Below are 11,209 nucleotides of genomic sequence, written 5' to 3'. Positions count from 1 at the left end.
AGCGAATCCCCACAGCTTCATTCAACTTCACACATTGCTAGTTAGATACACCGGCTGCAAAAATCTCTGATTTAGCCAGGTTTGGTTGAAGACTCGACATCTCAGAGAATTCTTTCAAAGTGGCCTGAATCTCATATCGATTTTGAGTCTATTTGTAAGATTAATTGGTATAAATTATCCATTTTATGTCACTAATTTGCACCTTAAGTGATTAATGGATTAGTTGTGATTTTATCATTTCACTTGCAAATTTCTTTTGTTTTGTAGGAAAAATGATTAAGCTTAATTGGACGTGCAATGAGCTGGGATGAGAAGCTTGAGGAGTCACAACAATGGCTAAAAGAAATGGTGCAAGGAAAGCATGAAGCTTGGAAGAAAGAAAGAAGGAAACAAAGAAGAAAAAAAACTAGAGAGAAACCGCGGGAGAATCCGCCTGCAGTTTCTCCCACAGTTTGTGGCCAGTGAATCATTTCGTAGCAAATCATTTGTTCTGCACAATCCCTGGGAGAATCCCTCGAGGGATTTGATCCAGGAATTCATGGTAGCTGCAACTCACCAACTTGCATGGTTTTTCTTTCTTTTTTTTTTTGTGGACAAGACACAAAAAGACATTTTGTACCAACTTTTGGAGGATCTAAGAGTTTCTTTTGTTGACTCTTAACAAGGAAGAAACATGTTATTGGAGAGGGAGATTAGTTCTTGACAAGAGAGAGAGCTTTTTCTTCTCTTTTTTTTAGTTTTAGCTTACTGATAGTTTTAGATCTAATTTTCTTTTTATCTTCAAAAACTTGAAGAACTCTTGATGAACAATGTATTTTTTATTGCAATGAAAATGATGAAACTTGAAGATCTTGTTTCTTCACTTGAATAAGTATTTCTTTCTCTTTACTCTCTTTGTTGTGCCATTAATTCTTAGTTACATTGAAGACACGAGTTTTATTATTAAATCTACTATGTCTAGCTAAATCTTCTTGTTTTAGGGGTAGATGAAGCTATTTGTGCCTTGATTATGGTTGAATAAAGTTGATTATTGTTATATCTTGCACTTGCTAGTTCATTTATTTTTACTTTAACACTTGTAAATGCTTAATCACCATTTACAAACCATGATAGTTGTTGTTAATCTATGAGAATAATTAACAATGATGAAATAGAATAGGTAAACCTAATGAGTAGACACACGAAAATAATGGTACACTTAGGTGGATATTTTTGGCATTTCTAGATCTAGATTAAGTCTTCACTTTAGATTTCACCATGAGAGTAAGGAAAGTATAGTGTTGGCTAAGTTCAGTTCATTGGCGAGAACGAGTTCTGAAGACTTGAGTGAAATACATCCTTAGCAAGACAAAACCATGAGTGATAATTGGCTATTTCATCCATAGTTAGGTACATTTAGTGGAATCTATACCCTAGGACATTTGTCTTTAGTTGAGTTTCTTCAAGTTGTTAATTTGCCTTGCATTATTTTAGCTTTTGATGGTTTCACTTAGTTAAAATTCTTGAGTAGTTTAGATAATAAAGTGAGCAAAAAACCTTAGTAGTTGAGAGTGATTCTCGTGGGATTCGACCTTATTTCCTTTGTACTACAATACACGATCCGTTAACAAGGGAATTAGGTTTAAAAATTAGAGTGCAAGTATAAATCTCGTCAAGGATTTATGAGATGGAATAGCCATAATGAACAAATCATCAACAAAGGAAATATGGTATGATTTCATCTCTGAACATCTGGGGTGGTATTCAAACCCCATCTCTTCAATGTTTGCATCCATAATCTGAGAAAACGCTTCCATTACTACCAAGACAAAGGTGAGTAGATATAAAATGTCCTTGCCTCAACCCTCTACAACTTGCAAATTAGCCAACAAGGAAGCCATTTAGGTTGAGAGAGAATCTAGTAGTCATAGCACAGTTTTTTGCGCAATAAATAAGGTAGAGGAGAAGTTCATAAGTTTGAGAACCGTGAAAAAGAAACAGCCATCTAACTGTATCATATGCTTTCGTGATGTCAACTTTCATAACACATCTTGCTTTTCTCCCTTTCTTATGATAATTTCTCACCAACTCATGCATCAATAGGACATTATCTGAAATATTTCAACCTTTTAAAAAGGCACTTTGCCTCTTAGATATCAGACCTTCCAAAATTTGTTTAAATAATTCAGTAAGCACCCTAGAAATTAGAATATATTTCTTAGAGTGCGTTGCAACAAGCAACAAGACCATATTCCTTCATTCCCACGGGTGAAGCTATCTTGGGAACCAAAGTGATGATTGTACTATTCAATCCTATAGCCATATGCTGAGTATGAAAACAGTACTATATAGCATTAATCAAACCAGCACCTAATAGTCATCAATTTTTATTGAAAAAATCCACAGTGAAAGCATCAGGCTCTGGTGAAGTACCTTCTTTCATGCTGAATAAAGCTTGCTGAATCTCTAAGTCAGTAATTTTCTGAATCAACTTTGCCCCTTGCTTTTTGGTTAATCTATTTTTAATAATCTTGGATAACCTATGCTCCATAGTTTCAGAGAAGGAACCATGTTTAGAAAATGATTACAAATAATATCCAACTACTTCCCTCTTCACATTTTCACAGTCTGTAAAGCCTTATATACTCAGAGTTTGTGAGACTTAAGATTTTGTTGTGAGAATGGTAAATTTTCAACTTTCTATGGAAAAATGTGATAGGGTATAAAATGTAGTGTATTTATATGTATAAGTTGCTAGTTAATTATGTTATTTGAGCTTTATTTTGAATGGAAACTACTTTATTTTGTTATTATATTGGTCTAATAAGTGAAAATCTTGACTGGACAGAAAATAGACAAAAATATGGCGAAGAAGCAATGGAAGAAGAATACTTGAAGAGTAAGGGGTTTGACTGGATTGACATGTTTCATTATTTTGGCAATAACTTGAGTTACACAAATTGGATTGATATAATTCTTGATTCACTTTGAAGTAAGAGAAAGATCTACAACTTTTATGAGATATCAAAGTCCAGTTCTCATGTTTTCATAACAAACAATCCAAAATACTAAAATATAGTTTTGCTATGATGCTCTTCTGATTAGTTTTCAGTATTTTAGACATATCTTAGTGTCCAGATCTCCAAATGATATGATTGTTATGGCATGGGAAAGCTAATTTAAAGGACTACAACTTTCATGTTTGCAAGAGTTGATTCAGCCTCTTTGATCGAGTTTTTTTGGCTTCAAATATGATCCATGTGTAGATCTATAGTGATCCATTCATGGCTCTGTTATAACCGACGCCGACTATGCATTCGGTCTTCAGGCCGAGCTTCCTGTAATCCTAATGTTCGGTGCCAAACTTTGGGCTGGACTTTATTGAAAAAATATACGAAAATGTTATTTTTTAGTTCCAATAAACCCAATCCTATCCCATTTGAGATACTACTTTAAGAAACTATAAATAAGCGCTATCTAGGACGTTTTTGGAGGTCAGAAAATATTAGGCTACATTATTTCATCCTTTTTACATCTTCTTTTCATGATAGATCAAGGATGAAGCGTGGAAGAATAAAAAAGGATGATCAAGACGGGGACCAAAGCATAGAAAATTGAGAAGTTTTCTTTACTTTATCTTCTTACTTGTATCTTTTCTTTGAATTCTTGGTTTTAATTATGAATATGTTGAGCTCAATTTTCTAGGCTTAGAGTTTTATGAAGGAGATTTGATTACTTATCTTAGTTAAATTCTTTACTTTTGTCTTGATTTATTTATTTTTGATTTAATTGCATGTTTGTGATTGGCCACGTACTATAGACATGCCCTTAATGCTTGTATTAAACTAAAAAGGGATATACAACCGTGCACTAGATAAATTAACATATTTAATCTAATTATGAGAGTAGGTTAGCAGTTGTATGACGTAATTATATCACCTAAGATCTTAAAGGGTTTAATTAAATACTTATGATCTCGAGAGAGACATGCGATTTAATTAAGCGTAACTTAGATATATCCAGAGATAATCTAAGGTATTTGCGTGTAATACATTGTTGGCATGTTGAGAAAAATAATGGGATGATTAATTTAAATTTTGTATAAAAATCTAAAACCCTAGACTCTTGCCAACCATTTTCTCAACTCTATTTAATTTGCCTTGATTATTTGTTCATTTTTTTTAGTTATAGATTGAAACCCCTATGAATTTGAATTTTATTATTTGTCTAGAATAATTAAAGTAGAGAAAATTAACTCGTCCGTATAGATTCTATTTTGGAATACTATAGGTAATTTATTACTACAATCGATCCTATGTGTTTACAGGAATTCATTGATCAAAATGCCGTGTTGGCATCACTGATACGAATCTTGTTGGTGAGAAGATTCGCGACCCAAGATCACTTGTTGGATTTGACTTCGAACGCAAGGAACGGTAGCAGCGGAAACCCTACGACCCCTCTAATCCCCGTGACTACGAACTTGTTGATATTATCTCAACCCGTAATCAAACGAATTAGCGAACCTCAAGCAAGTGTAGGAGGCGCCACAATTCAAGTGTGGTTCTTGAATTGATAAGCCAAACAAGAACACAAGAGTTAAACTCTAAGTTGTTCAAGGGTTGCTCGAAAGCTATGGAGAAAATTCTCTCAAGTATTTTTATGATAAAAATGTCTACCCTTTATTGATGTAATATGGTGCCTTATATAGGCTACAAGTGAAAACCCTAATCTAGTAAGAAAATGGACTAAGGGTGCAGTGGATATGGGCCCTAATAAGGGAGGCTTAACCCCCGATGGGTTGGGCCTCACGTGGGCTTTCCTTCCTAGACAGCCCACTCTAGCAAATAATAATGAGTAAATTAGCAATCCTACCTTTGGCGATTCTACGTGCAATATGCACTTAGCCAATTATTCAATCTAATCAACTAATGTGGAAATAACTAACTATGATGCTAAAACGGAAATTAGGGTTTGGCAAAAAAACCCTAATCCTCAGGTGTAGCTTCAATGCTCATTATCGGACCGCGACCACCTTCACTTGAGTGTATGAATCCTTCAAAGGACTTGTGTATGGCCTGAATAAGTACATTGAGTTGCTCACGAAGTTTCTTTGCGCGAGCCCTAGTAATGGGTCCACTTGGGGCGTGCACGTGATCCTCAGCTCCTCGATTACCCGAGCCATTGTTGGCCTGCCCACGTACCATGATGCTATCATTCCCCTCCTCTTGAGAAGGATTTGCCCTCAAATCAAACGCATCATCTGCATCAAAAGGAGCTAAGTCAGAGACATTAAATGTAGCACTAACTCCATACTCACCAGGAAGGTCAAGTTTATAGGCGTTGTCATTGATGCGCTCCAACACTTGAAAAGGTCCATCACCCCGTGGTTGTAATTTGTTCCTCCTTTGAACAGGAAATCGTTCTTTGCGCATGTGCAACCACACCCAATCGCCAGGCTCAAAAATCAACTTTTGGCGACCTTTGTTAGCTTGCTTGACATATTGAGCAGTTCTCCTCTCAATGTTAGCCCTGACTTTCTCATGCAGTTGCTTAACAAACTCTGCACGTTTCTTACCATCCAAATGTGCGCGCTCATTACTAGGTAATGGCACTAGATCAAGTGGTGTTAGCGGATTAAAACCATAAACACATTCAAATGGAGAGAAACCAGTAGTAGAATGGATAGCCCTATTATAAGCAAACTCAACATGAGGTAAACACTCTTTCCAAGATTTCAAGTTCTTTTTTATGATGGCACGCAACAAGGTACCTAATGTACGATTTACCACCTCGGTTTGACCATCAGTTTGGGGGTGGCTAGCAGTAGAGAATAGCAATTTGGTGCCTAACTTAGACCAGAGTGTCTTCCAAAAATAGCTTAGAAATTTAACATCTCTATCAGATACAATGGTCCTAGGAATGTCATGCAATCTCACAATCTCTTTAAAGAACAAATTAGCAATATGAGATGCATCATCCGTTTTATGACAAGCAATGAAATGTGCCATTTTAGAGAATCTATCAACAACCACATAAATGGAGTCATGGCCATACTTGGATCTAGGCAAACCAAGTATAAAATCCATAGAAATGTCAATCCATGGTGCACTAGAAATAGGCAACGGGGTGTAAAGGCCATACGGGTGTACCTTGGATTTAGCTTTCTTACAAGCTAAGCATCGCTTCACCACCCGTGCAACATCTCTCCTCATGTGTGGCCAATAGAAGTGCTCCTGCAGTATGGCAAGAGTCTTATCAACCCCAAAATGTCCTATAAGGCCACCCGAATGGGATTCTCGTACCAAAAGTTCGCGGATGGATCCATGTGGGATGCAAAGCCGATTGGCATAAAACAAGTAACCATTGAAAATGAAGAATTTACCTTGCCCAGTGTGTTTGCAAGAAAGGTAAAGTTCACCGAAATCACTATCTTGTGCATAGATGTCTTTAATCAGCTCAAACCCTAACAACTTAGCATCTAAGGAAGTGAGTAGGGAGTACCTTCGTGAGAGTGCATCCGCAACCACATTAGACTTACCAGCCTTGTATTTAATCACGTACAGAAAGGACTCCACGAATGCGATCCACCTTGCATGCTTTTTGCTCAAGGTGTGCTGGGCCTTAAGGTATTTAAGGGACTCATGATCAGTGTGTATTACGAATTCCTTTGGCCTTAAGTAGTGCTGCCAAACTTGTAGTGCTCGAATGAGGGCGTATAACTCTTTATCATAAGTTGAGTAGTTCAGTGCAGCCCCATTGAGTTTCTCACTAAAGTAGGCAATAGGTCTTCCTCCTTGGTTCAACACAGCTCCAACTCCAATACCTGAAGCATCACAATCAATTTCAAATGTCTTAGAAAAGTCAGGTAAAGCAAGTACAGGTGCATGTGTGAGTTTGTGTTTTAAAGCGCGAAAGGCTTGTTCTTGAGAATCTCCCCAATGGAAGTTCTCATTCTTCTTGATCAACTCGGTCAAGGGTGCAACAATGGTGCTAAAGTCCCTCACAAATCTCCTATAGAAACCCGCAAGTCCATGGAAGCTCCGAACATCACCCACCGATCTTGGTGTTGGCCACTCTTGGATAGCTTTCACCTTTTGGTCATCCACCTTCATTCCCTGCGCACTTATAACAAACCCTAGAAACACAAGCTCATTAGTGCAAAAATTGCACTTCTTGAGATTGGCATAGAGCTTCTCTCATCGAAGTACATCTATAACAGCCCTAATATGCTCTAGGTGTTCATCATAAGATTTGCTATAAATTAGGATATCGTCAAAGTAAACTACCACGAATTTCCCTAAGAATGGACGCAAAACATGGTTCATTAACCTCATGAAGGTGCTAGGTGCATTAGTTAGCCCAAAAGGCATCACTAACTACTCATACAATCCATACTTAGTTTTGAAGGCAGTTTTCCATTCGTCCCCCTCCTTTATCCTAATTTGATGGTACCCACTTTTGAGATCAATTTTGGTAAAGAACACAGCCCCATGCAACTCATCAAGCATGTCATCTAAGCGAGGTATAGGGTGGCGATACTTTACCGTGATGGCATTTACGGCTCTACAATCAGTGCACATTCTCCACGTACCATCTTTCTTGGGCACCAAAATGACTGGGACAGCGCACGGGCTTAAGTTCTCACGTGCCCATCCTTTGCCAAGCAAGTCGTCCACTTGCCTTTGCAGCTCCTTAGTTTCCTCCGGGTTGCTCTTGTAAGCTGGGCGATTTGGCAACGACGCTCCAGGGACGAAGTCTATTTGGTGCTCAATGCCTCTAAGCGGTGGTAATCCACTTGGTACGTCATCAGGAAAGATATCAGCATATTCCTGCAAAAGAGACTTAACCTCCAGCGGTAAGTTAGTATCAAGGTCATGCACATTCTGAGCTATTTCTTTACTAACAAGCATAAGAAGCGGTTGCTCATCCCTCATTAACTTCCTCACTTTCTTGGCTTTTATCAGGAGCATTTGTTTTCCCTCGGGTTTTACCTCACTTGCCGAGTTATCTAAAGCCTTTTTCCTCTCTTTTTTTGCCTCGACTTTCTCATTTTCTTTCTTTTTTGCACTATACTTCTCAAACTCTTGTTGCAATTTCAATTGGTCCTCATGCACTTGTTTTGGAGAAAGGGGAGCTAGGGTGACTTTCTTACTATTATACAAGAAACTATACTTGTTAGTCACACCATCAAAAGTTACCTGCCTGTCAAACTGCCATGGCCTACCTAGTATAATGTGACTAGCCTGCATAGGAACTACATCACATAATACTTCATCAGTATATTTATGAATTTGAAAGGATATAAGAGCCTGTTTGGTTACTCGAACCTCCCCAGAATTGTTGAGCCATTGGAGTTTGTAGGGTCGCGGGTGATCCCTCGTAGGCAGCTTCAAGTTGTCCACCATGAGTGAACTAGCCACATTTGTACAGCTCCCACTATCAATAATCACACTACAAAGTGCTTGATTAACGAAGCACCTAGTGTAGAAAATGTTCTCCCGTTGAAGCTCGTCCTCCTTAACACGTGCCGTCAATGCTCTCCTTGCAACCAAGGCGGTCCTAAAGTGACCCTCGGGTGCACTAAACTCCTCTTCATTTGGTGACTCACCATCACTACCTCCTTCAAGGGGTGGCATGCCTTCGTACTCGGTTTCATCCTCACTCACGATCTCGTCATTTTGCATCATAATCATAGTCCTTTGATTGGGACATTGACTAGCAATATGGCCTCTACCTTGACATTTGAAGCATCGAGTATCACGAGCCCTAGTTTATGCCCTAGGCTCCTCGAATTTTGAAGTAGAAGAGGGCGGCTTACTAAAACTAGGGTTGCCCACCTTACCTCCCTCGAATCTCGGCTTTGGAGTATGAGCATTTGGTGAAGGCCGAGAATCATTTCTTGATTGGAATGGGCGGTTGGTAGAGTAGGTGGTATTGCCGAAATTCGATCGAGTGGTACCCCTCCTCTTGAGCCTTTGCTCGACCTTAATAGCCTTGTCTACAAGCTCATGCAACTCCATATAATGTTGAAGTTCCACTCGTTCAGCAATATCGGGTCGTAACCCGCTCAAGAATCTCGCCATGGTGGCTTCAGGATCCTCCTGTACATCCGCTCTAAGCATTAGGATCTCCATCTCCTTGTGGTACTCATCCACACTCCGGTTGCCCTGAACTAAGGTTTGTAATCGGTGGTACAAATCCCTAGTGTAATGTCCAGGTACAAAGCGGGTGCGCATCATGGCTCGAAGCTCGGGCCATGGAACGAGCTCAGGTAGACCATTTCTCCTTCTAGACTTCTTGATTTGGTCCCACCAAACCACAGCGTACTCAGTAAATTCCATGGTGGCCAATTGCACCTTTTGCACCTCGGTGTAGTTTTAGCAAGAAAATACCATTTCGATCTTGGATAACCATTCGAGAAAGGCCTCGGGATCGGACCGTCCTTTGAACTCAGGGATTTGCATCTTGATTTCCTTGAATACATCGGTAGGTCCAGTCTGGTTCCTTTGCCGTGGTCGAACTCGAGGTTCCTCATCATCTTCATCATTATTGGAACCATCGGACGACTCCACGTCTCTTCGCCTTCGTGTGGACTTAGAAGTTTTTGGTGTTCCAGACGCTCGGAGTTGCAGCAACTCATCTTGAATGGGTTCTAGCATGCGTTGGAAACGCCTCTCCATTTGCTCCATCATCTGTTCAAAGTCCATGGGACGGGATACTCCTTTGTTGCTACTAGACATAAAGTCTCAAGTGTGCCTGCAAGGGTTAGTAGCAAAGAAAGGGAAAAAGGAGAAAGAAACGTTTGTCTCTCCTTTTTTTTTTCCTCACTTCACTCCCTAAGTGTATACTCTCACACTCGTGTATGGTCACTCAGATCACTCTAATGTGCTCACCAAAATTTTCTCACAGCCCCTTGCAAACCCTGAAGAAAGTAGAATTCCTCAAGTGCTCAAGTGTAGCTCAAAAAATCAAGTTCACGCTAGAATTTGAGGTTCGTAAGAGTAGAGATTTGCTTGGAAAACAAAATTAGGACACTAAGAATGGAGTGGTAGAATATATTCAAGACTAAAAACTGGAAAAGGAATTGACACAAAAGCTGAAAAAAATTAAGAACGACACTAAAAACTCTAACCGACAAGGAAAGTGGTCCTTTTACTTTGCTGGAATTTTTTTTTTTTGGGCCGTTTGCTAAAATATAGAAGGTGATATAGCTAAAAGATAGGCAGGAGTTTAGGCACTATGCAGCTATAAAATAGGGAACAAGATGCGGCTAAAAGTTAGCCTATCAGTTTTGGAAGTCTTTGGCTTTTAGAAATCTTTCGGGTTTTGGAGACTAGGAAGCTGCCTTTTCCTTTTCTTGCTTGGTGTTTCCCGATTCCCCTTACTAGATTGCGGAACAAGATGGGCAATTTATTTTGTTCCTTTCAAGATCAAATTGGCTACTGCAACAGCTTTTTTTTTTTTTTTTTATGCAGCCAAAAGATGCATATGGGTCGGCTCAAACACACGAATTTCCAGGTTTGGTTGCAGCTTTGGTGCGGCCTGTTTTGGTGATTTTAATGTTTGGCAGGATGTGATTCTTGGTTCCCAACAATTAGAGCTCAAAGTTCAGGTATGTTTCAATGTCACGCCCACGAAAATTTCAAGAATTCAAGATCAAACCACAATTTCCAGCAAATAACTTCAAGAATATCAAGGCTAATTTCCAGATTTCAAGAATATCCGAATCCCTTCAAGATCTTCGTGAAACCAGCAAATTTGACGCAAGAATTTCAAGAACAAGGTACCAATACTTTCCTAGATGATAAGCAACTGAAGAAAAAAATGACATGAACAGATTTGGAAACAACTAAAACTCAACAAGGAAGAACGAACAGATTTTTGGAAACTACCAAAACTCAGCACGAAAGAATGAACAGATTTCTTCTTCTTCTCTCTTTTTTTTTTTAAACCCAAACGATGTAACTAACAAACAAATAGCCTACGAATAACACAAATAATTCCCAGAATTTCCAGAAATTAGAAACGGCACAAGAAAGACACAAAAACACTGACGGGCAGAATTTTTTTTGCAAAGAATAAGACTAGCGACTGAAAATTTTTTTTTCTAACGAGATAGATACAAAAGACACGAAAAGAGGGATAAAAAATGATGTTACCAACAAGTTAGCTCTGATGCCAGCTGATACGAATCTTGTTGGTGAGAAGATTCGCGACCCAAGATCAC

At 38.9% G+C, this 11,209-nt stretch overlaps 1 protein-coding gene across 1 annotated transcript; it reads right to left on the bottom strand.

Annotated features, from left to right (window-relative positions):
- Positions 1-7,358: 7,358 nt before the first annotated feature.
- Positions 7,359-9,323, bottom strand: LOC113766439. Its single transcript, XM_027310634.1, has 3 exons — positions 8,825-9,323; positions 8,181-8,716; positions 7,359-7,811 (listed from the first exon to the last, which is right to left on the bottom strand). Exons 1-3 carry the CDS (start codon positions 9,321-9,323, stop codon positions 7,359-7,361), a joined length of 1,488 nt encoding a protein of 495 aa, XP_027166435.1.
- Positions 9,324-11,209: the final 1,886 nt, after the last annotated feature.

This window comes from Coffea eugenioides, chromosome 3, assembly GCF_003713205.1.
Source record: "Coffea eugenioides isolate CCC68of chromosome 3, Ceug_1.0, whole genome shotgun sequence".
Lineage (NCBI taxonomy): Eukaryota > Viridiplantae > Streptophyta > Magnoliopsida > Gentianales > Rubiaceae > Coffea > Coffea eugenioides.
The sequence above is the reverse complement of the archived record's forward strand: the minus strand, read 5'-3'. Positions and strand labels throughout refer to the sequence as shown.

What these genes read in the sequence shown, in the direction of transcription:
- LOC113766439 (XM_027310634.1), bottom strand. Translation starts at nt 9,323, where the DNA reads ATGGAATTTACTGAGTACGCTGTGGTTTGGTGGGACCAAATCAAGAAG. An exon ending in AAAGCCGAGATTCGAGGGAG is followed by an intron (nt 8,717 to 8,824) that starts GTAAGGTGGGCA and finishes TCAAATGTCAAG; the next exon opens with GTAGAGGCCATATTGCTAGT. An exon ending in CATGGCAGTTTGACAGGCAG is followed by an intron (nt 7,812 to 8,180) that starts GTAACTTTTGAT and finishes TCTCTTTTGCAG; the next exon opens with GAATATGCTGATATCTTTCC.